This window comes from Carcharhinus amblyrhynchos, chromosome 11 (genome assembly GCF_965287045.1).
Source record: "Carcharhinus amblyrhynchos chromosome 11, sCarAmb.v2.hapA, whole genome shotgun sequence".
Taxonomy (NCBI): Eukaryota; Metazoa; Chordata; class Chondrichthyes; order Carcharhiniformes; family Carcharhinidae; genus Carcharhinus; species Carcharhinus amblyrhynchos.
The window spans coordinates 28700424-28726603 of record NC_137334.1 but is presented as its reverse complement, the minus strand read 5'-3'; the positions used below and the strand labels follow the sequence as shown (position 1 = coordinate 28726603).

General features: G+C 46.6%; 1 protein-coding gene across 1 annotated transcript in view; it reads right to left on the bottom strand.

The window, feature by feature from the left end:
- dnah7 (dynein, axonemal, heavy chain 7) overlaps positions 1-26180 on the bottom strand; it is a 438937-nt gene that overhangs the window by 266767 nt on the left and 145990 nt on the right. Inside the window, exons 19-23 of the mRNA XM_080198799.1 lie at positions 23584-23777; positions 22297-22495; positions 20101-20241; positions 16174-16386; positions 8018-8127 (exon numbers count right to left, since the gene is read on the bottom strand). Of these exons, the coding sequence (XP_080054925.1) occupies positions 8018-8127; positions 16174-16386; positions 20101-20241; positions 22297-22495; positions 23584-23777 (857 nt within the window). The remainder of the gene's footprint in view (positions 1-8017; positions 8128-16173; positions 16387-20100; positions 20242-22296; positions 22496-23583; positions 23778-26180) is intronic.

Sequence of the window (26180 nt, the reverse complement as noted above, 5' to 3'; positions counted from 1 at the left end):
TCTGAATTAACTATTATTAATCCTATATTAATCTTTTTGTCATTATCCCAGACCCACATTTGCAAATGACTTTAGAAAGCTCTGCTTTCATGCCTCATAAAAATATTCATTTTGGACTCAGTTTTCTCTTCCTGGGGATAATGGCAGAGTGGGGCGTATGGTGAGCCATGGGGTTATAAATTGCAATTGAGTATAATTCTGCTGCTGCTGATGGCCCTCATTGCCTCATGGATACCCTGTCTTCAGCTGCTAGATTTGCTCAAAGTCTATTTCATTTAACACAGTGGCAGTGCCACACAACACTCATCATACTCATCCCACACAGAACCTATCTTACTTATAAATTTGGAAGATGCCAATTTACCAAAGTGTTGAGATGGTAGTACTGCACCTGTATTACAGGATAGATTTTGACACTCACTCCCTCACTGTCCGTGTGCCTCTATTTATCTGGAACCTCACATTGGCATCTGTACATGCACATCGGTTACTCTCCAGCCTTCCCCAGTAATAGTGGATCCTGTCACTGTGATGGTGAACACTGACACACATCCCCAAACCCATCACCTGCAAATTACCCATGACTCACGTGTACCCACCTCATCTGGATCCGGTGTGCACCATCACTTACAGGGGCTCCCTTCTCCACACCCTTCCCCCCGACCACTTTACATACCACCGAATACTCCTCCCCCCACAATATTGTATTCCCTAATTCCAGACTGCTGATGTCCTCGTGACCATCTTCAGCCCCGTCCAGAGACATTGGCCGGTATTTTTACGGCCTTGCTTGGGCGAGGCTCATAAAATCTCACCCAACGCCAACGGAAAATTCCGTTCTGCAAGCCCACGTCTGCCCCAATTCCAGGGCGGGCGTGGTTGTAAAATTCTGGCCATTGACAACTCTTCACACCAAACTGTGTATTTTTCTTTGCCTTGCATCTTCCTGCAGATGGGGTACACCATGCTTCCAATGATTACCCCTGCTGCATGGCCATTGCTCTTCTGCACTGTCTCCTATCTCTAATTTCGGATTGTGAGGTCCATATAGCCCCTGGACAGCCTATCATAAATAATGCCTTTCCATTTTGCAACAAGAATGTTTGCACTCTTTGACTCCTGTCTGCCAGTCCCTGAACTTAAAAATGAGCACTGACATAGTTCCCAATTCCAAACAGGACTGTGAAAAGTTTGGTGTTCATGCAAGTCACCCCTAATGTGCCACACTAACAGGTATTCATCCCATCACCTGCAGTCTGTGTGCATCCCCTTCTAGTAATATATGTGGTATCCTTTAATCTGCTTGTTTATCTACATTTCATGATGTGGATGTGCTGGCGTTGGACTGGGGTAAACACAGTAAAAAGTCTGACAACACCAGGTTTTAGTCCATTCACCTGACGAAGAGGGAGTCCCCTCAAAAGCTTGTGAGTTTACTATCAAATAAATTGGTTGGACTAAAACCTGGTGTTGTCAGACTTTTTACTGTATCTACATTTCATGCAGGCTTGTCAGGGACCAGCTTCCCTCACCTGAGTCTTCCCTTTGTCTTCCATTGTTCATCTGTTCATCCACCTCCTTCCCCTCTGCCTACCGCTGTCAGCCTTTGTCCTTCCTCCTTCCACAGCCCTTCTTCCACATTGCCCCATTGTCTTTCTCAACAGACCTCCTCCCTCCAGACCTCACCTTGCACCCCATCCCCATTTGAACTTCAGACCTTTGTTGCAGTCACTGCATGTCCACTTAGATATTGGTGAGTGGCACCAGGGCAAAGGAGACCCCTGTACTCCCTGAAGCCAGGCACAGTACAGATCTGATTTGGTGACACGAGGGTCCCTGGGTTTAGCAGCATGATGCTGTCCATGAAGACAAACACGGCAGGGAGATGGAGGCCAGAAAACAGTCTGCTCCAGTACAGTGGTGTACAATGCATCAGAAGCACTGTAGCACTATAGCAATTAAGTTTTGATGCACTCACTTCAAAGTCTCTGATAAACTGTGGGTCGCCTTTTGCATGTTTCAGACTGGCAGAATTTCACATTGGTGCGGTGCAAGTTTGGAAGGTCTGACAGGATTCAGGCAAGGAGATCAATGTTGGGACCACCTGTCAATTGCCATCTGAGACTAGGCCATGCTCTGCAACCCCTCAGCCATGGCCCTCTGCGACTGGGCCACATTCTCAAGGGATGCTGCCGTAGCCCGCTGTGTCTCAGTGCTGTCCCGCTGGGTCTCCTGCAAGCTCTGCAGCCCCTCAGCCATCACCCCCTGTGTTGCCGACCTAGGAGCTCTGATGGCAATGCAACCTGAGAGGCAGTCACTGCCTCGATCACTTCCAGGGCACTGGACCCCCCAAATGGGAAGCGGTGCTGGAAAAAGGTCAATGACCTCATCTGGGCAGGAAGGTTGAGTGCTGAACCCCATCTTGCATCTTCCCCCCCCAAACCTCCTCCAGGTCCTCCCATCCCCAGCACCCGGCACACTTCCAGCTCCTGATCCCCAAGCACCTCCTCCCTATACCCCCTCCACCCTCCCCAAGAGCCACTGCACTTGCCCTCTAAGGGCCACCACCTGATACTCTGCAGTAATCACGCCATCATTTCTTTCATGGCTCCTTCTGTCTCCACAACAGAAGACCAACCATGACACCTGTGAGAGGGCAAAGACAGGGGGTGGTGAACCAGACCTCCAGATCCTTACCCCCTTTGTGGAGCAGGCACTGGAGCTCTGAAGGGAAGGGGAGACGCGGGCTGTCAGCGACAGCATGGTTGGGCTGCCATCAAGACTTGAGCACCTGTCATTCCTCCACTCACTTTGAGGAAACTTCTCGGGCACATGAGTTTTGGGTGCGAGGGGCAAGTTTAAAGAAGGCATGTTTATTTGCACATAGAGGGTGGTGGGTGTCTGGAACTTGCTGCCAGGGGAAGTCACGGACGCAGATACAATAGTGACCTTTAAGGGGCGTCTTTACGGCAATGTGATTGGGAAGGGAATAGAGGCACACGGTCCACAGAAGGGGAGGGGGTTACAAGTCAGATGAGCAGCCTGATCGCTACAAGCTTGGAGGGCCAAAGGGCCTGTCCCTGTGATGTAATCTTTTTTGCCCTTTGTTCTATGTTCAGTGGAGAAATGTGAATTGTGTATTTTGCATCCTGGGTTCCTCTTCCTCCCTTGCACTTAACATTGTGTCCTGTGTTACAGGGACAGATCCAGACACCTCAGGGCCTTCTGGACTACAGGCCCCATCTGCAGCTCCCATGCATCCTGGTCAGGACAGCTCGGAGGAGTCCTTGGAGAATATGGCTGAAGGGTCCTCTGAGGGTGGCACCATTTTGGCATCAGCTTCCACCTCATAACTCACCATCCCAGATACTGACACGTCGATGAGGGTCCAGTTAGTGGTGAGCCTTCTGGGTCACACTCTAGTGAGCATGACATGTCTGATAATGTACATCAAGCTGAGGAGGGAACACCCAGGGGACCTGCTGGAAGCGTGGACTCAGCTGGCCCCAGGATACATGCTGGGCCTCTGAGCTCACTTCTCCCTCAGCTGCAGCAGCAGGGAATTCAGGAGGGGCTGATGGCTACACTCGACCAATTGCGAGGCTGTTGGGAGGAGTCCCAAAGCTTTCAGGTGGACCAGCTATTGCCTGTCTTGCGTGTTTCCCAGGCCAACACTGCAAGGGTGGTGTCTGCAGTGGAAAACCTCGGCAGGGGATCCTCACCATGAGTGGCAGGCTCCAAGCAAAGGCCGAGTCACAGCAGGCCACAGCAGAGTCCCAGAGGGCTGTGGCTGAGTCACAGCAAGCCAAAGCTGAGTCACAGCGGATCAAAGCTGAGGGGTTGAACAGGCTTCTCATGATTCTGCGGCCCATGGCTGAGGCTGGAGAGCTTGCAGGAGACACAGCAGGACAATGCTGAGACACAGCATTGACAGGCAGGAGGATGATGGCGACTCGCTAAGCACTATTATGATGATGCCCTGGTACAAACAAGTCTAACTCCTACCTGAGCTCTGCATGCATGCTGGCACCTGGGCTCATGTTTGTGTAGTGGATAAGTGATCTGAAACCCCCATTTCGCGTCCTGGGGCAGATGGGGGGTGGGGGGCTGATGGGAGGGAACTGCTCGTGGGTTCTGGGGAACCAATGGCTTCCTTTCCTCAGTGACTGAGCACTGAGGGGCCTCCCCAGCTGACATCAACATGAAGCATCCTTCTGGCAATCATCAACCGCTGTGTCTTTGGCTGCAGCCTATGGGAATGTGGCCCAGTCGCATAGGGTCATGGCTGAGGGGCTGCAGAGCTTGCAGAAATCCCAGTGGGACAGCGCTGACTCACATCAGGCTACAGCAGCAATCCTTGAGACCGTGGCCCAGTCGCAGAGGGCATTTGCTGCGGCCATTGACATGTGATCCCCGACTCAGATGGCCATCATAGAGAGCTCGACCACCATGGGTAAAACACATGTGATCGTCCAGGACTAGCAGGGCCAGGAGACACCAGAGCTTCTGGAGCTCACTGCAGAAGCATTGCCGTCCCATGGAGTGACCCAGGGGCCCACAGGAACCCTAAGGGAGGAGGAAGGACTTGAGTCCATGCTGGGGCCTTCCAGCCAGGAGACTGTGGCTGTGGCTACACCTTCTGATTCCCCTCTTCCTGACAACAGGGCATCTCAGAGGCAGCAGGATGAAGAGGATGTCATGGAAACATCCCAGACACCTGGAAGCCGGCCAGGGCCCTCAAAAGTCCAGGGGATGCACACCACACGCATCACAGGCAACAGGGCGAGGTAGACAGCTGGCCCCCTCTACCTCCAATGTACATTCTGGGGAGTCACTGAGACAGTGTGGTAGACCACGTAAAGATAGGAAATTAACGTTGCATTGAGATGGCACGGGTGAAGGGCTGCACTAGTTGGAAAGATATTTACGCACCTTAATGTTTTCTGTTTACAAGTATTTATGTTAGAATGTATTATTTAAACACCTTAATTGCAATTATTAAATTTTTTTCACCACCCACCTGTGACAAATTTGCCTCAGATTTGTCTCAAGTAGGAATCCTCTTCCATTGATGATTGCCAGAAGGATGCTTCATGTTGATGTCAGTTGGGGAGGCCCCTCAATGCTCAGTCACTGAGGAAAGGAAGCCATTGGTTCCCCAGAACCCACGAGCAGTTCCCTCCCATCAGCCGCCCCTCCCCCCCATCTGTCCCAGGGTGCGAAATGGGGGTTTCAGATCCCTTATCCACTACACAAACGTGAGCCCAGCTGCCAGCACACATGCAAAGGTAGGAGTTAGACTTGCTTGTACCAGGGCATCATCGTAATGGTGCTTAGAGAGTCGCCATCATCCTCCTGCCTGTCAAAAAACTCACTAACACAGCGTACCCAGGCCCACCACTCTGGTGTGACAATGTTGCAGGAGATAGAAGGAATTTTTTGCGGGGTTGGGGGGACTGAACCATCTGGTGATCAGGGCCTCGCTAGCCACCCTCACATGCCTCATTTGAGCTGCCAGCCCTCCAGTGTCTGGGTGGTGTTCCAAGGTGTGCTCCTCCTCTTCTTCCTCCTCCTCCTACTGCTAGTCATCCTCCCCAGCGACGCCCGGCTGGTCAGCTTCCACATCCTCCTCCTCCTCCTCCAATAGATCACCCTTCTGCAGAGCCAGATTGTGCAAGGCACAGCCCATGGCCACAATGCAGGAAGAGATCATAGGGCTGTATTGGAGCGTTCCAGGCACTGGAATTGCATTTTGAGGACCCCAATGCACCTCTCCACTATCAACGCAGGTGACTACATGGGCCTCATTATAGCAGGTATCCACCTCAGTCACAGAACTCCACACAGGCATCATCAGCCATGTCCAAAATGGATAACCCACTACATCACCCACGAGCCACCCCCACAGCATGGGGTCTTCCTCAAATGCCTCCAAGATGTCAGAGCTCCTGGCAATGAAGCTGTCATGCACTCTGTTAGGTGTTTTGTGCAAACATGCATAATGTTCATATTATGGTCACACACTAGTTGAACATTCAGGGAGTGGAACCCCTTTCTGTTGATTAATCTTCATGGATTCTGTGGGGGGACCTTGAGGGCAACATGGGCACAGTCAAAGGCCCCCTGTACATTAGGCATCCCCATAATGGCTGTGAATCCTGCAGCCCAGGCTTCCTGCTGGGCCTGGTTCAGGTTATATTTGATGTACTGCCCTGTGCAGGCATACAGGGCTTCCGTGACGTGCTTGACACTGGTGTGCACATTTGATTGGGAAATGCCACATACATCTCCGCTAGGGATTTGGAAGAAGCTAGTTGCATAAAAGTTCTGAGCAATTTGACAGACACAAAGAGTGGGTGCTCCCTCCTTCTCCTGCATAGCCCCACCTCCCTCCCTAGAGTGAATAGCGGCCATCTCCTGCCTCCGGTGGTCGTCTCCCTTGACTCCTGCAAGCGGTAAGGCTAGAGCCTACAATTCACTTTTCAGCTCCTCCTCCTCAGGTCTAGCAGCAACCAGAAGGACAGCAAGATCGATCGGTTGTATCGCAAAAGCCACCTCTTCACTCTGAAGGAGTAGGGGGAGTTTGGAGATGGAGAGGGACACATGTAGAGGTTAGCGAACACTCCTTGCCCCAGCCCATCAACAGTCACAGTTCACACCCCCCCAATTCTCCCAGCCATATGCTCCCTGAAGTCACAGCCCTCCCCCTCAATTCCCCCAGCCACATGCTCCCCAGAATCAGAGTTCCTTGAAAAGTTGAGGGGCTGCAGCAGTGCAATTTGCTAGGGCTTTGTGCACATCCTTCAGCTGGAAGAGTTCTGAGTGCACTCGGACCCAGCAGCACCACAAGACCCGAGGTCAGTGCTGAGTCCTGGGTCCATGCTGCAAGTCAGACATTGGAGACCCTGCTGAGCAACAACACCCCACCCCACGCACACACGCGCAAAGCCACCACCGACCCAAGAAAGAAAATGGCCACAACGAAAGGATATCTGTGAGCAGCTGAGAGCCATAGGATGCTACATACTTACCTCCTCACTAACCCTCATTGATGGAGTACCTGAATCGTAATTTTATGAAGCATGTCAGTTTCGCACCAATTCCAGATTGGTTCACGCGATGGTAAAGGTGGAATTGCTGGTAAAGTTGGGCGTAAAGCCCATTAAGTCAATTTAAATGCATGAAAATGGCACTACTCATCTCACACCTGACTTTATCAAGTTTTTGCGCCTGAAAATGGGCGCAACTTGATGGTAAAATCAGGCCTCGTACGTCATCTTTCAATCCTTACTCACAACTAGGGGACATCTTAGTCTGGATAAATTTGGTGCCAAACTGTAGACAATTTTCTAGTCATGGGGTTTCATCTAGTTTACTGGGAGTGATGACTGAAAAGGATGGTAGATGACATGGAAAGTTGTGGAAACCATCATGCCAAAGTTGAAGGGCAATTCTCTAGGAGCAGTTCTTGCATCTGTCTATATCTAACCACCTGAATAGAGAAGGTGCATGAAAGAAGTTGTATGACATATGTTGAAAATTAATCAGGACAATAATTAAGCACTTTCCATTGAATGCATTCAGTACTATATAAAAAGTATTTGTGTCATGATTAAATGCTTTTAGATAATTGTTGATAGCTTCTCTTCAAAATTTATGGTTAGAAAACATAATATGAAATTGGCATTCAAGTACATCATAATTTGAAACTCTACCTCAAAGGTCACTGAGTCAATTTATAAGAAATGTTTCATTACTATTACATATTTTGCTTTATTGTTAAAAAGTAAGACTAGAGATTACGTGGGGAAGGGGCAAGTTACTATAGATTCTACTTTAATTATTGGATTCAGGTACTGTGTTTTCTACTTCTTTGCTTTTGCTTGTCAGTTCACTGATTAATATAATTTATCCTAATGTATATCATATTCTTACTCATTATTCATAACTGAGCAATATTTCATGGCACTGTATTCTACTTTGTTTATTCTGAACAGCCAAATACAAAAGCACTCACCTGTAGCATCTATCTGTAAGTGGAGTAATCACAAGGCGGGGAGTGTTTCCAAGATACTCATAACCATAGGGTAAACCTGCATTGATCATTTTTGTTTGAAGTTCATTATCCTGTCAAGTGAAGAGTACAATGAGCTGTAAAAAGTGACATTCACACCACAGGAATGCCAGGCATTGACGATCGCTAACAAGAGAGAATCTAACCATCTCCCTTACGAGTCAGAAAATCGAACCATCTCCCTTACAAGTCAGTGGTATTACCATCCATGAATACCCCACTTTCAAATACAGGGGGTTACCACTGAACAGAAATTGAAATGGAACATAAGTACTGTGGCCTGTTTCCCCTTGGTGGCTTCCAGTGTCCCTTCCGCATTAGTCACCTCCTTTGGAGAGTGGAGTAAAACTTGTCTTTGAAGTTGATCTCTGTGTATAAAAGTAGCTTTAATAGCAATCAAATCGCATTCTCGAGATACTGTTACCAACAGAGCAAAAAAGATTATAAAATGGCCTTTCCTGCCCTTCGTGAATCTGCACTTGCATTCTGGACACCCAATTTTTCTTCAAAACCTCATGCCTCTAGTCTGACTTCAGCCTTTGAAGTTCCATCAGAGAGCATCTTTCTGTGTATATCCATCGATGCTGGCTGTCACCTATCCTGCACCACTGTGAAACCCCAAATTCTCTCTACCTGTATAATTCCTGTTGTTTCGCATCTTTTATTAACTTGTCTTCTAATCTGTTCATAGCCACTAAGACTTCTTGATCACATGAGCTTCTGCTCCTCGTTACATTCTTGGTCTATGCCATATTACTTCACCTTGTTTAATTACATCCTCCATCCTGTCTTATAACTCATTTTAGACTGCTACTGTTTGATCTCCCCCTCTTATAAACAGATTTTCTTTCAACAGTTTATGATCGTTTTCTAGGGGCATGTACATTTCCAGACTCATTGGGGGCGATTTTACCATCGTGTTGCGTCTCTTTTCAGGTGCGAGAGGGGGAAGGGCTAATATGGGAGAGGGGCTAATGGGGGAGGAGGCCCACTGCCACTCTGCGTGGAATCGGTAGTGGGCAGGAAGGGAGAGGGGGCCTACTGCCACTCTGCAACAATTGGTGGTGGGGGGTGCGGCGGGGGGGGGACGCGCAGCAAGTCCGTGATCGGTTAGGAGGGGGAGGGCAGCAGGTCCGCGAACAGTGGGTGGCAGGGGAACAGCAGGCCCACAATCGGTGGAGGGATGGGGAGGCAGCAGAACTGCAATCAATGGGGGAGGAGGGCAGCAGATCTGCGATTGGTGTGAGGCAGGGAGGGCAGCGGTCCATGATTGGTGGTGAAGGGTGGTAGATCTGCAATCGGTGGGGGCAGGGGGAAGGCGGCGGATCCGCAATTGATGGGGGGAGGGCAGAGGGTCCACGATCGGTGGGAGACGAGGGGGGTGGATCCGCGATCAGTGGGGAAGGAGGGCGGCGGGTGGGTCCACAATCGGTGGGGGAGGAGGGGGTGAGGAGGGCAGCAAACCACGACCGGTGAGGGAAGAGTGGCTGATTTGTGATTGGTGGGGGGAGGGGGAGGGCGACAGGTCCGTTTTCAGTGGGGGGAGGGCGACAGATCCGCTGTCGGTGGGGGGAGGGCGGCAGATCCATGATCGGTGGAAGAGGAGGGTGGCGGATCCGTGATGGGGGGCGGATGCAGGATGGCAGATCCGCAATCGGTGGGAGGAGGGTGGCAGGTCTGCGATCGCTTGGGGAGGGGGAGGACGGCAGGTTCACAATCAGTGGGAGAGGAGGGCAGTGGATCTGCAATTGGCAGCGGGAGGGCGGCGGACCTGCAGTCGGTGGGGGAGGGTTTGGGAGAAGGGCAGTGGGTCTGCAATCGAAGAGGGAGGGAGGGGGGAGGATGGTAGCTCCGCAATCAATGTGGGGAGAGCAGCAGATCCGTGATTGAGTGGGATGGAGGGCGATTGGTGGGAGGGGAAGGGGTGGGGAGGGCAGTGGTCCGCGATCGGTGGGGGGAGGGTGGCAGGTCTGTGATCGGTGGGGAACAGGTCCACGATCAGTGGGGGAAGGGGGAAGGGTTACCATCTTTACCAATAACCTTGCTATGCCTGTCCACTCTTTCATACTACACAATATCTCCCTGATTGAAAATTGTTTCCAATCACTGTACTTAATCTAAAGGCTCACTGAATCCTTTCTGAAACTTCAGCTTTAATGAATGCTCTCCCACCCACATGCCATCCCCAATTGCCTCGGAATGTGGTGGTGAATCTCTGCAATCTATGCGTGTAAGTACGCCTACAGTGGTGGTAGGGAGCGAATTCCAGGATTTTGACTGAGCGACTGAAAGAATGGCAAAATATTTCCAAGTCAAGAAAGTATATGGCTCAGGGGGGTACTTCCAAGTGATGGTGTTCCCAGATTTCCCTTGTCCTTCTAGAAGATAATGTTCATAGGTTTGAAAGCTGCTGTCTGAAGAGCCTAGGTGAATTCCTACAGTGCATTTTGTAAATCGTACTACATTGCTGCTTCTGTATCTCGCTGGTGTTGTTAGACCTGCAAATTGAAATTATGAGATTGTAATCGTGATTTGTACTTTGTAGACTGGGTGGCACAGTGTCATAGTGGCTAGCACTGGTGTCTCACAGTGCCAGGGACCCATGTTTGGGTGACTGTATGGAGTTTGCATGTTTTCCCTGTGTCTGCATGAGATATCTCTGGGTGCTCCAGGGTTTCCCTACGGTCCAAAGATCGCGCGGGTTAGGTCGATTGGCCATGTTAAATTGCCCCAAGATGTGTAGGTTAGAAACCAATAAAATTCTAACAGGACTAGACAGGGTAGATGCAAAAAGGATGTCAAAGAACAAAGAACAAAAACAGCCCAGGAAACAGGCCCTTCGGCCCAACGAGCCCGCGCCGCCATTTTAACATTACCAGTCCCCCTCTCCACCCATGACCCTTATCTATTGTTTTATGGCAATCCACATTGAGGGAAACTAATTTAGGGACAATTTATTACTTCCAATCAGCCTAATAGCACATCTTTGGGGTGTGGGAGGAAACCGGAGCACCCGGAGAAAACCCACGCAAGCACGGGGAGAATGCGCAAACTCCCACAGACACTGGCCCAAATCCATGTGTCTGCACAGCAAACACTGATAGTCACTGAGCTGTCGTGTTGCCCAGCATCTGGTCCAGTTTAAGCACACACTAACAACATGAAGCACTAGGCCACTCTCGAACATTCAAGAGCAGCCCAAGTACGACCCATCGCGTGTATGCCCCTCGTTGGACAACAAGGCGGGCCGACTTAAAACCTGTGAATTAAAAGAGAAAAACATTATTATCATACCACATCCTTTTACATTACCAGGGACGTCCCAATGCTAATGGACCTTATTTAAAACAATCTCCTATATCCTCCCATCTTCAACCCACTCATGTGCCTGTCTAAGTTACTCTTAAACAACTCCAGCATGCCTGCCTCCACCACCTTACTTGGCGGAGCATTCCATACCCCCACTACCCTCTGTGTGAAAAACCTCCCTCTAATATCTGTGTTATACCTCTCGCCTCTCACCTTAAGCCCGTGGCCCCTCGTACTGTGTGTCTCTATCATAGGAAATAGCTTACCTCTGTTTACTCTATCTATACCCTTCATAATCTTATATACCTCTATTAGATCCCTCCTCAGTCGCCGTCTTTCAAGGGAAAACAGCCCCAATTTGCTCAATCTTTCCTCTTAACCCAGTCCTTCCATACTAGGCAACATCCAGGTAAACCTCCTCTGCACTCTCACCAGACTCTCCGCGTCCTTCCGGTAGTAAGGCAACCAGAACTGGACGCAGTACTCTAAATGCGGCCTAACCAACGTTCTATACAACTGCAACATTAGACTCCAGCTCTTATATTCTATACCCCTTCCTATAAAGGCTAACATACCATAGGCTTTCTTCACAACCTTCTCCACTTGTACTGCCACCTTCAAAGACTTGTGCACTTGCACCCCCAGGCCTCGCTGCGTTTCTATACTCTTTATAGGCTTACCCTTTATCATATAACTCCCCCCTATATTATTCCAGCCAAAATGCATCACCTCACATTTATCCAGATTAAACTCCATTTGCCATATATCTGCCCAATATACCAGCCTATCAATATCCCGTTGTATTGCCAGACACTGCTCCTCACTGCCTGCCAATCCAGCCATCTTAGTGTCATCTGCAAATTTGCTGATCACACCACTTACTCCCTCTTCCAAGTCATTTATATATGCTACAGAGAAGAGGTCCCAGTACTGAAGCCCTGTGGCACACCACTAGTGACAGACGTCCAGCTAGAAAAGGACCCCTCCACTACTACTCTCTGTCTCCTCTTAGCAAGCCAGTTCTCAACCCATCTAGATGCCTGGCCTTGTATCCCATGAGCCTTAATCTTTTCTACCAACCTACCATGAGGGACTTTGTCAAACGCCTTACTGAAATCCATATAGACGACATCAATGGCTCATCCTTCGTCGACCGTTTTTGTCACCTCCTCAAAAAATTCTACCAGATTCGTAAGGCAAGACTTCCCCTTTACAAAGCCATGCTGCATATTCTTAATCAGATCGCAACGCTCCAAGTGCTCATACATCCTATCCCTAAGAATCCTCTCCATCAACTTGCCTACCACTGACGTCAAACTCACCGGCCTATAGTTACCAGGGTTATCCCTCCTACCCTTTTTAAACAACGATACCACGTTCGCTATCCTCCAGTCCTCTGGGACCTCACCTGTGTCCTAAGAGACAAAGATTTGCGTCAGAGGCCCAGCAATCTCATCTCTTGCCTCCCTGAGCAGCCTAGGATAAATGCCATCAGGCCCCGGAGATTTATCAGTTTTAATGCTACCTAAAAGCCCTAACACTTCTTTCCTTGTAATCGATAGTTCCTTCAATTGGTCTAAAGCTCCCTCGATGACCGTACCAGACATCAAGCCCCTCTCCTTCGTGAATACCGACGCAAAGTATTCATTCAGGATCTCCCCCATTCCCTTGGACTCCAAGCACAATTCCCCTCCTCTGTCCCTGAGGGGACCGATTTTCCCCTAGCCACCCTTTTGTTCCTAACATAGGAGTAAAACGCCTTTGGATTTTCCTTAATCCTACCTGCCAAAGCCATTTCATGCCCCCTTTTTGCCCTCCTAACTCCCCTTTTGAGATCCCTCCTACTCTCTCTGTACTCCTCCAACGCTCTCTCCGTTCCCAGTTGCTTAGACCTGATGAATGTTCCTAGTGGAGCTATCCAGAACCAGGGATCACAGTCGGATGTTACAACGTAGAATGTTTAGGACAGAGATGAGGAGAAATGTCTTCACCCAGAGAGTGGTCAGCCTATGGAACTTGCCACCACAGAAAGTTGATGTGGCCAAAACATCATGGAGCTGATCTTACTGGCTCATCCCACTGGTCGATCAGGTGAGAGATGAAAAATTGGGTTAGAACAAAGAGCAAAGAACAATACAGCACAGGAACAGGCCCTTCAGCCCTCCAAGCCTGCACCAATCATGTGTTCCTAAGTAGACCATCCGTTTGTATCCTTCTATTCCCAGTCTGTTCATGTGGCTATCTAGGTAAGTCTTAAATGATCCTAGTGTGTCTGCCTCAACCACCCTGCTTGGTAGTGCATTCCTGGCTCCCACCACTCTCTGTGTAAAACACGTCCCCCCCCGCCGCATATCTGTATTGAACTTTGCCCCCCCTACCTTGAACTTGTGGCCCTTCGTGTTTATCATTTCCGACCTGGGAAAAAGCTTTCAACTGTTCACCCTATCTATGCCCTTCATAATTTTATAAACTTCTATTAGGTCGCCCCTCAACCTCCATCTTTCCAGGGAGAACAACACTAGTTTACTCAATCTCACCTCATAGCTAAGACTCTCCATACCAGGCAACATCCTGGTAAACCTTTTCTGCATTCTCTCCTAAGCCTCCACATCCTTCTGATAGTGTGGTGACCGGAACTAGATGCAGTATTCCAAGTGTGGCCTAGCCAACATTCTATATAACTGCAACATCATATGCCAACTTTTATACACTATGCCTCGTCCAATAAAGGCAAGCATGCCATATGCCTTCTTCACCACCTTTTCCACCCATATTGCCACCTTTAAGGATCTGTGGACTTGCACACCCAGATCCCTCTCTGTGTCTATACTCTTGATGGTTCTGCCATTTACTGTATAGCTCCACCCTGCATTAGATCTACAAAATGCATCATTTTGCATTTATCTGGATTAAATTCCATCTGCCACTTCTCCGCCCAATTTTCCAGCCTATCTATATATCCTGCTGTATTCTCTGACAATGTTCATCACTATCTGCAATTCCAGCAATATTTGTGTCATCCACAAACTTACTAATCAGACAGTTCATGCCCGTTTTTTCACCTCTTGTAGTACTACCGGCAGTGTTCTGCTGGTGAAATTGGCTTAGTGCCTAGAAAGGGCATGAAGCCGATTTCAATATTTAAAAGTTAAATTTAAATATTATTAGTGAACTCTAGAAGCTACCATCCAGACTTACTTGGATGTAGCTCCTCACCAGTTGAGGTCCTAATCAGCAAGGATCATGTATGGTCCCCACCAACAGGGACCAGACATGATGGCCTCGCCAGTGGGATTAAAAGTACACTGTATACACAGTGTACTGGGAAATCAGGGCATCTGTGCAATGATGCCCATAAAGCACTACCCCCTCCCTCCTACTGATGAGAATCAAATTATGTCTCTATTTCACTGAGTGCTGTATGATTGCGATTGGAGTTTGCCCCAAAAATGGGCGCGATTCTCTCCCGTTTTCACACTCCTTTGACACTTGGCATTTTTTTGGTAAAATCACTCCCTACATGTTTTCAAGAAAAGGGTAGATACAGCTATTGAAGCGAAGGGGTACAGGTTATTGAGTTAGAAGTACAGAAACATAGAAAATAGATAGCCATTTGGCCCTTCAAGTCTGCTCCGCCATTCATTTTGATCATGGCTGATCGTCAGATTCAATACCTTGATCTCACCTTCTCCCCATATCCCCATGTCCCTTGACCCCTTTAGCCCAAGAGCAAAATCTAATTTCTTCTTGAAATCACACATTTTGGCCTCAACTACTTTCTCCTTGGCATGGTGGCATGTGGTTACTGCTGTCTTACAAACCCAGGGATCCAGGTTCAACTCACTGTCAGGTCACTGTCTGTGTGGAGTCTGCACATTCTCCCCATGTCTGCATGGGTTTCCTCCAGGTGCTCCAATTTCTACCCACAGTCCAAAAGACATGCTGGTTCGGTGCACTGGCCATGCTAAATTTTCCCTCAGTGTACCCGAACAGATGCCAGAGTGTGGCAACTAAGGGATTTTCACAGCAACTTAATTGCAGTGTTAATGTAAGCCTATTTGTGACACTAATAAATAAATAAATTTAAACTTACATTAGTTTTTGTCAATCTTTTTCTCTTTACACACCTTTAAAAAGTTTTTATATTCCCTACCAACTTATTTTGATATTCTTTTTTCTCCTTCTCAATCAATCCCTTAGTCCTTCTTTGCTGAATTTCAACTGCTCCCAATCCTCAGGTCTATTGCTTTTTCTTGTCAATTTGTAAGTTTCTTCTTTGAATATAATACTATCTCTAATTTCCCTTATAAACCAGGGTTTATCTACAATTCCCTTAACACTTTTGCACCAAACAGGAACAAACAACTTCTGAAGTTCACCTATTTGTTCCTTGAATGCCTGCCATTGCCTGTCCACTGTCCTTACTTTCAATAATGTTCCTCAGCCCATCATAGCCAATTCATGTCTACTACCATCATAAGTTACCTTTATTGAGATTCAAGACTCTGGTCACAAAATCAAGTACGTCATTAGCCACATTCATAATGAATTCTATTATATTATGGTCACTCATCCCCAAAGGTTCTCTCACAACTAGATTGCCAACTAATCCCGAGTTGGATGACCAACCATGATCATAATGAATGATGTTGCAGGCTTAAATGGCTGAATGGCATCCTCCTGCTCCTATTTTGTATGTTTCCAAGTATAGTAAAGCAATTTTTCACATAAAGAAAAGTAAGGCAAACAGCAAGTTTAACAAACTCAGGACATTATAAGGATTCACTTACCTCCCAGTAGTATCTCAGCTGGCTCAACCATTCAAAGTCATTTTCATTAGTGATTTTTTTCTTCACTAGAACGGCCAAGACATCTCTGGCATGAACATCTAACACAACCAATGCTCCAAGAGTAACACGATTCTGCTTAGATAGTTTTCCACGCACTAAGCCAACAATGTCATCAATCTGGCTATTATTCAGATCCAGAAATTGCTGAAGGACCTAAGAAATAAATTAAGTCGGCAATTTAACTGTATGCAATCAGGATCAAACTCAGTTTACATTATACACAGCAAACAATATTTGTGCCATTATTAATGAATTAGAAAAAAATCAAGGCCACTGTAAAAATGATTATGTGAATGCTGGAACTTTGAAAGAAAGATGGAAAATGATAGATATACTCAGCAGGTCTGGCAGCAGTACTGGGGAGTGGCCGCGAGTGCCAAAACAAAACGAATGACCTTGTGAACTTCCAGCCTGTCCTGTCTATCGTACCTGCCATGTCCTTCTGTACATCTTTATCCCTTTTACGCAGTATTCCCTTGTTAACAGCATACAACTGCAGCCACTTTGGGCGAGTCATGCACCCAGAGAGTCCATGGTGGTGGGAATTACATTGAGGCTCTTTTACTGCACCAAGTACAGAAAGATCGCAACTTGCAGCTCACAAAAAACCTGCACCATTTGCTTGTTCAGCACTTTTTGTCATTAATTTTTTTTCATAAGAAAGCACCTGACATTTCCTATGGTTGAGATAAATCATCAGAAATCTTAATGCTTTGGTTTTTAAATTCCTCTGTTTGAATTTTATCAGTGAAAATAAAGTTTCAAAACATTGCCTTTGATAGCCTCTGTTCAATTAATTTAATGCTATTATGCACAAAGACATTGCAATTATGATGAAGAATGCAGTGCTATTTCTGGTATTACAATTCTGTATGTGGTTTAAATTCAAAGTCATCTTCAATGAATTAAATGATCAAGTTGAAGTTTTCTTTAAATTTTTTCAGTAAAACAAAATTATATGGATTCAATGCCTGCTCAGGAAAAATATCTCTTCTTTCAACGAGCACTTTATAGCCTTCTGGCCTCGATGCAATTCCCACCACCATGGACCCTCTGGGTACGTGACTCGCCCAAAGTGGCTGCAGTTGTACGCCGTTAACAAGGGAATACTGCATAAAAGGGCTAAAGGTGGACAGAAGGAAATCACGCCAGGAAAAGGGCACCCAGAAGAACAGCTCCAAGATTCACTTCGGGAGAGCTGGGTCATCCGTTGGATGCAGTTAAAGACAAGAGAAACATTTTCTTCCACACAGATGGGCAACAATCCAGGGGTTGTGCCAGCAATGAGGTTGTGGTGGAGGTCAGTGCTCATGCACTGGCACGGAGGAGCGGCCGCCAGTGCCAAAACAAAATGAATGACCTTGTGAGCTTCCAGCCTGTCCTGTCTATCGTACCTGCCATGTCCATGTTGATCCACCAACTGCCACCCCACCACCTTCCAGCACCCAACACCCTTCCTTTAACCCCTCTAGCAAGCCCTGTCACAACCCCAATGAACTCCATCCAACTGATGCTACCTCAGCACTCTGTGCCCTTCCTGACATCAGGTTTTCAATCCCCCTTCTGTCCCCACAGCAGATGATGGCCCAGGAGGTGATGTTCCTGATCTTTCTCACTTCCTTCGAGGAGAGAGCAATGGATCTGGCAGGAGAGGAGGAGGATAGAATCATGAACGACAGCCAGGTTGAAGTGTGACAGGAAGTGAGCATCTGCAAAACCTTTATTTATGATATATCTCAAGTAAGTGGCATGCTGCCCAGACTTGTCCCTTCCTTGCACTGATTCTTGTGTCCTTTATTACAGGAGGCAACCCCAATGCACTTCACCCATCTGGCATCATCACCCTCCACCTCCTTCCACCACCATTCCACCCCACACCCCCGCACACAATCCACCAGCCCAGATACTATTACCACGCTGGGGCAAGTTAATGGAGAGACTTCTGAGTCATGGTCTGGTGCACACAATACAGCTGTTGATGCATATCAGGTGGATGAGAGAAAGTCCAAGGCCTCGGGCATGTGAAGGTCTGCTGGGGGCAAGGAATCAGCTGGCCCCAAAACAGGTGCCAGGCCACTATGATTCGTTCTCCCTACGTTGCTGGAGATGCAGCAGCAGAGCTGAGGAATTCAAGAGGGAATGTCAGCAATACTGCAGCAACTGTCAGGCTGTAGGGTGGAGTCCCACACATTGCTGGTGTAGGAGATATTGCCAGCATTGCTTGGACTTAGGTCAACACTGCAAGGACGGCTTCCGCAGTGGAAAACCTGGGTCAAGAAATGGTCGCCACGGGTGGCAGGGTCCAAGGTATGGCCGAGTCACAGTAGGCATTTGCTGATGACTTCCTGCTGAATGCGGCACTTGTCAAAATTGATGTAACAGCCTGCCTGGGCGAACATGGTATCAGTCACCCCGTGGACACAATTGTCGACTGAGGAGTGGGAGGTCCCACAGAGATCTGCTGTTGGCCTGGAAGGACCAACCCAGTTGCGTAAATATTTAGAGCCACCGTAACTTTCATTACCACCAGAAGGAGGTGTCCCTCTGTCTCTCGAAATGCCAGGTCCACGAGGATCTGATACAGGTGGTGCACCATGTCCTTACTGAACCGCAGCCTATGGTAGCTCATGTCATCCGTTAGCTCGTCAGCTCATTGAAGAGCATACATGTCTTGAACTGCCAATGTCTCCATCCCTGCTGTGCCCTGGTACAGGCACCCCCATGCCCGGCCGCTGGACATCTTCCACCTGCCCACGAGCGGCAACCTTCTGTCCTCCTGCTGCAGCCTGTGGCGCAAACTGACCTTGCAGTGCGCCAATGTCTCTTTCCTCTTACTCTGCAGCAGCCGCAACAGGCACAAGAATGACAGCCAGATCTATCAGCTCAATGGTGGTTGGCGACTGTCACTGCACTCTCACCATGAGGGGCACGGAGCGCACACGGTTGCTCCATGTGGGTCCCAATTGGGAATCCCTGAAGCGTAGACATGGGTGTATCCACCAGGAATGGCTTGTAGATGGTGGAGAAGCATCCTCATGACTAGTAAGAGATGGGTTCCCATCAAGAGCAGTATTGCAGAGTCCATACATATGAGGAGACGTGATAACACTTGCCGAGTTCCCTTGATTGGAGCAGCAGCTGACTGAGCTGCTGCCTGTTACTGTTAGTGCTGCCTGGAATGGGATATCAGTGGTCAGCCAAACAACCTGTCCAGCAGACAGATGGCAAAGTAACCATGGCGATGCCAGTGGGGTTGACATCATAAGCAATCTATTGAGGGGTCATTTGGTGGGCAGGAGGAATGTGCACAACATGAGCCCCAAGCCAACACTGACCCCTGAAAGTCACAATTCTGCACCCCCCCCACCACTGCACCCATGCAAGCCCCCCACCCTATACCATGGCCACAGCTGAGGCCTCCCCCTTATATTCAGGAGGTTGTTGTTCAGTGGTACTTACCTCCTCACTCACCTTTGTCATTGCTTGTCTGAAACTCACTTATATAGAGCAATTGTAATTCTCACTGGTATAACATCTGACCAATGAGCTGGTTAACGTAAGTGAGGGTGGACCATTGCATGCCAAACTTGCTGAGTATATTCAAGTGCATGCAAATTGCATCTCACCCACTGTGAGCTCAAATCTGTTCACATCTAGAAAAACTGTCTGGTAACATGGGAACCGGCATAAAACCAGGCTGGTTTTTGAAATACCAGTGCGCAATCTTACCACCTCGCCTTGCCAAACATTGGGCAGAACAAGGTTGTAAGATCATGCCCGTGGACTTTAAAAACATAAGTATTTATACAAATCCACGTTAATGTTCAAAGTAGATTATTTTCTAGCCATTATACCACCTTTGCTTACCTGTAGACCTGCTTTAATAGAATTTTGAACCTTTTGAGTCCAAAACATCTGAGAGACACACAAAACTGTCTGACCAGGCCAGTTTCTCACCCAATCTATTCGTGCAGTCTTTGGATAAGCTTCAGTTGCTTGGCCAATAACCTTTGCATCAAATACAAAAATAAAATCTGTAAAAAAAAAGCTTTTGTGCAGTTAATATTAATTGCTTTTGTTGTTATGACGTTAATGCAGTTTCTGGTTTTCTGTTGTTTAGCTACAAAGAACTAGGTTCAATCAAAACAGCAGTTAGTTTAATGTATAAACCATAAAAGTAGACATCATAACAGATGTATTAACTGTGCAGCATTCTAATGCTGTATCAGATTGGCTAGATGAATGACTTCAGAAAGAGCCAGGGAATGAGATAAGGAGATATAGATTTAAGTTTTTGCTTTGATTGAGGTAAACTCTTAATGCCATATTTTGCAGGTGCAAAACGAGTCCAGTGTGTCAAATTTGAGACTAATATCCTGTGCATCAAAAACATCTGACCATAATAATGGATAGGGCAGCTTTCAAGTATCCCAGGTGCTAGGCTGCTTCCATGTTGCAGCAGGGGATACAGAAACCCCTGCTTTTTGAGAGACTATTAAAACAAAGTCGATTAGTTTAAAGAAGGATCACAGTGTGCCTTATATATATATCAAAGGTATCACAATGTGCCTCATATTATTGGGAGGTATTGTCTGTATAAGCACATATATAATCATTTTTTGAACAAATATTATAGATTTAAACTGTATTTTTGTATTTTCTTGTGAGCTTTGACCAACAAGCAATTTACCCTTTAGCATGATGAGAAATAAGTTTAATTAGACAGTCCGCATTCTTTTTGAACAATGAAACATAAAGTATATACCCTATTATCAGAGGCAGGCCAGGCAGCTAGAAGCTACCAAGGTTTTTGAAATGAATAGAAGGATTCAGCTTCTAGCTGCATGGAATAGCTGCAATTCAGCCTCTATTGATAAGGAGACAGTAAAACAGAGTAAAAACAGAGGTTTCTGAAGGAGGCTGCAGAGACACATGATAGCCTGTCTGGAGAAGTTGCGTCCGATGCACTGGTCTTCAGATAGGGCAGCACAGCAGCACAGTCGTTAGCACTGCTATCTCACAGCTACAGGGACCTAGGTCCAATTCCAGCCTTGAGTGACAGTAGAGAGCTTGCACGTTTGCCCTGTGTCTACATGGGTTTCCTCCAGATGCTCGGTTTCCTCCCACAGTCCAAAGACGTGCAGGTTAAGTGGATTTGCCATGGTAAATTGCCCTTTAGTGCCCCAAGATATGTAGGTTATATGGATTAGCCATGGTAAGTGTGTGGGGTTACAGAGATAGGGCAGGGGAGAGGGCTTGGGTAAGTTACTCTGTCAGAGTCAGTGCAGACTCAATGGGCTGAATAGCCTCTTTGGATTCTTTGGGATTCTTTGATACATGCAGAAAAGTGTCTTCACCTATAATCTTTGGGATTTGGGTAGGCCCTCCAACAAGCAATCATTCTACTTGTACTCCAGTGCACCCACCTGCTCCTCATGCTAGTTGCTGAAGATGTTGCTCCTCCTTTACCTTCATTCAAATCAAAGTGAATATATGGCTAAGCTGTGAGCTTTAGTCAAGATAAGGAAAGCAAAAAATTTCAAAAAGAAGCTGGAAGGTTGAACCATTCCTATTCACTATGATCCAATTGGTTGTAGGTGTATGCAGCTTCAATTTGTGCTTCATATTGTCCTAAGAGTCTAATCCCAAGAGTGTCGATCTTGTGCATTAGTGCAATTTCATGTTAAAATTTCATAAGGGTTTAAATAACCTTATAGGACCTCCAGTTGCGTGCTTTCATGATGTTTCCAATAGTTTCTGGTGTTTTCCTAAGAACTGCATGGTTGTAAAGGTGGCCAATAGGAATAAGGCTGTACAAAGCCAGTAGGAATAAGGCTGTACAAAGCAGGCTTAACAGCATGGCCTGGGTTGGTTAGGTTAAAAATGCCCCTTACTTATCAGTTATTAATCATTGTGTATAATCTTCCTCAAATGCTGCATGAATTATATTTGTTTATCGAGGCATAAAATAAAAACAATCCTCACCATGCTGAAGAAAGTAGAATTATTTTTGCTTCAAATTGATTAATGCATATAGACATAAATAAAAAAAGCACACATTACCTTGTGAATGGATTTCACCATGGCTGACTCAAGTTCTAGCAGCCACTTTTCCACTTGACCTCTAGCTTTTGCAGTGGAAATTATGTCAATAAGTTCCACTATTTCATCTTCACTGCTTTTCATATGGGTTATTTCCAAGATATCAGTAAATTGAACTTTTGCAATGCCCTCAAAACACTTTTTCAAGTGAGGTTGTACTCTGAAGCAAAGATCAAAATCTTCATCGTTTAAAATGCATAGCTTAACAATGTCCATAATCTCTATTAGAATATACTATTGTTCAGTTTCTGCTTATTTTCTTCATTAGGCAGATTTTTTTCTTAAAATTTATGGAATGATTGTCAATTGATAAGTCCTCTGCTAGCAATGCCATTCTAAAAATTATTTCCTGTGTAACCCACAAACAATACCAGACAGTAGTTCTTTTTCTGGAGATTGGTTCTTCCACTAAACCATTGGCATACAGGATGTATACGCAATTTCTTGGACAGAATGTTGCCCACTATTTTGATACAAAAAGATCCTTTGTTCACACCTGAAGCAAATGTTAGCTTCTTGATCCCAACTTACTAAAATTGTTTTGCTCACAACAGTTGGGACTAGGAATCACCTCCCAAACAAGAATGCAAATAACATCAGAATCTGGAACTAGGGGAAGCAGGAATGCTACTTCAGACCCCACTTGAAGCTCATTATTGCTGCCCATTCCAAATACTACTCCCACTTGATCTTCCCCATTCTCGATCCGCACCAAACTTTCCCCTCCATTTCCTGGTTTGATCTCACAATCTCTGCTGTTCCCAATCCCCCAACCGCACCCAATTTGCATGCTCGCAATCTCTTTACCCAATCTTGTGGTGCCAGATTCTGACCTACAGTCTGACTTGACCCAGGCCCCACTCCCTTTGCCAGCCTAATCTAGGACCCAACACCCAATTTATTCCCAGACCTGACCCCCGCCCAGACACTTGGCCCATTCGCTTGAGGGCCACTGTGACACCAGCATTGGCTGGCAGACCCCATGAAAATAAAGGCCAAGGCCCAATATCTGGATGCTAGGTACTTAATTTAAATAATTATTTTTAATATCACACAACTTATTTATGTTGGCTGATTCACATCTGTTACCCAACCCTCCCAATCTCAAAAATATTCATCCACTAATTAGGTTCCAGTTAAAAGGTTTTCAGTTGCATGCAATCATTTGAGAGTTTAAACAGGAATAGCTATCTAAAACTTCATAACAACAACACCAAGTTTTAAGTTGATTATGCATCAAAAATATACCTGGTAGGATCTTTGGTCTCTGAAAGGATCTCCAGCAACTCATCATTAGACAGGAAGAAAAATCGTGGGAAGTACAGACGCTTCTTTTCCAAATAATTATTAAGTCCTTTTAGGATCAAATCCAGCAGAGCATTTGACTTTTTTAATTTTTCGATCATTTTATCTATGGATACCACAGATAGAACATGCGTATCCTGGAGAGGTAACATTTTACTTAATATAGCTGGTTGCATTGGGAAAATCAGTCATAAAAATCAAAATATTCATGGAATGAATATGTGGGAATAGTCTTTTGCTTTTAAAAACAGAAATATCAATCTTGCCATTTCTTATTTTGATGGCAATGAATAGAAGAGATTTTCCAGCCTCCAGCCACATGTTTCCTGGTGGTGAAAGGTGGTGTACTGTTCACTGTTGGCGGGACTCTGTGGTTCCGCCGCTGTCAATGGGATTTCACAATGATGTCACCCTGTGCTGCCATGAAACCCACAGGCCAGCGTCTGTTGCTGGCGGGACCAGAGAATCCATTAATTGCTTCCGTTTTCTCCTGGGTCTATTTGTTGTACAGCATTTCAAACATCTTACTGGCAGAAACCTGGTCATTCAAAGCCAACTAGCATTCACACACATTTTGTGCCTTAAATTGTAAAGTATTAGTCAAAATGGTAGCACATGCTGGGCAATTGGAAATTGTACAATATTAACTAAAACAACAAATTGTACATCCTAATTACTGATAACATTTCCTTTCAAGGATTTGAGTTATAAACCTGTGTCAATAGAAACAAATGGCTGAATTTTGTTTAAAGTTCAGAAATTCCATCAGTAAGACAGAAAACAGGAGTTGTTCCTACATCGGCAGAGGAAGGACAAAGGTGCAACATTTTGCCAACTGCAGCCACTCAACAGAGCACTGTCTGAATCACCAACCAAACAAAAATGGTTGCCAGCCTCAATGAACTGCTGGCTCAATCAGAGGGTCAGCAGCAACACAAAGAGTGGGGGCAATTCCTGAGGCTGCAGGATGACAAAGAGCACATCTACATGCCAAGGTGCCCTTGAAGATAAGCAGACAGCTGGCTGCCATGCAGATAGGCCCTGCTGAACAGTGGGACTGTGTTACAACACTGGCACCTTAGCCACAGGGGCAGCCGTTGCCTCTAGGGGTCACTCTGTGCGCCATGGAGCAGCCCCCAAGAAACCAGCTGAGAGGTAAATCCTGGCAGCCTCTCTACACATTGATGATACCTCCCAATATTGGCAAAATGCAGATGGGGGTGGGAAGTAGCCCTTAATTGGATGTTTAAGTGGCTCAATTGGTTGCCCAGTGGGAAAATCTCAGGCTCCCATCTTGATACCTTCTCCAAGCACATTACCAGCCTCGAATTCTCCAGCCTGGTATCAGGGGGTGGTAAATTTCAACCCAAATTATTTGTTTTCTATTCAGTATCAAGTCGTGTAGGATTTTAACTCTCATCAAATTATGTACAAACAGACACATTTGTGTTTCATTTAAAAATAGCACTTTCTGAATTCATGCCCAAAACAGGCAGTTAAAGTCAGTGGCCATCACTCAGGTTGCAGGATGAGAAAAAAGGGCAGCTATATTCTGAAGTGGCCTTAAATGAGGAGGTAAGTTTCTTTCAGCAAAGTGGAGCTAGGGAGACAGGTTCCACTGATTGATGAGAGATTACAATGGTAGGAAGCCATCATCACATTTTAGGTGAATGGCCTGGCAGGAGATAAGACGACCAGGTGAGGAATCTCAGTGGAGGAGAGGGGAAGCGTTAAGCAGAGCAACTAAAATTTCCTTGTGGAATGGGAAAGATCTGGTAAGTGTGCCCTTCCATCACATGCCATTTGAACTGAACCCTATAAATTAGTGTAGAGAGGATACCCGATCCTCTACACTGGTAGAGAATCCCACCCTCCCACCTCCTCTAACCTAATTATAAGAGTGGGGGAAGTTTGTTGTTTGTTTTTTTTTAATTCATTTTTCTGCTGGTAATTGCTTCAGGGATGGCAGTTCAGGCAGTAAGCTGCATCTCCTGTGGGATGTATGTGGTGAGGGAATCTAGTAGTGTTTCAGGGGAGTTTACTTGTAGGAAGTGTGTTAGATTGCAGCTTCTGGAGGAGCGTGTAAAGGAGCTGGAGGTGGAGTTAGAGGAACTCCGCATAATTCGGGAGGCAGAGGTGGAAATCGATAGGAGTTATAAGGAAATAGTCACTCCTAAAAATCAGTCTTGGGTCACTGCCAGGAAGAGGGGAAAGAAGCAATCGGGGGGACAATCCCCTGGGGCGGTTCCCCTCCAAAATAGGTTTTCGGTCCTGGAGGCTACAGTTGAGGAGGAAACAACTGGGGATAGTCAAAGAGACCAGGTCACTGGGGGTGAGCCTAGTGTGAAAGCTCAGGTGGTTAGGGGCTGTAACGATTGGGCCTCGTGATTGGGGACTCCACGGTTAAGGGGACAGATAGGAGGGTCGGAAGTAAAGGTAGGGACTCAGGGCTGGTGTGTTGCCTACCAGGGGCTGGGGTCCGGGATGTATCTGAAAAGGTATTCAGGACTCTTAGAGGAGAGGGAGATCAACCCCAAGTT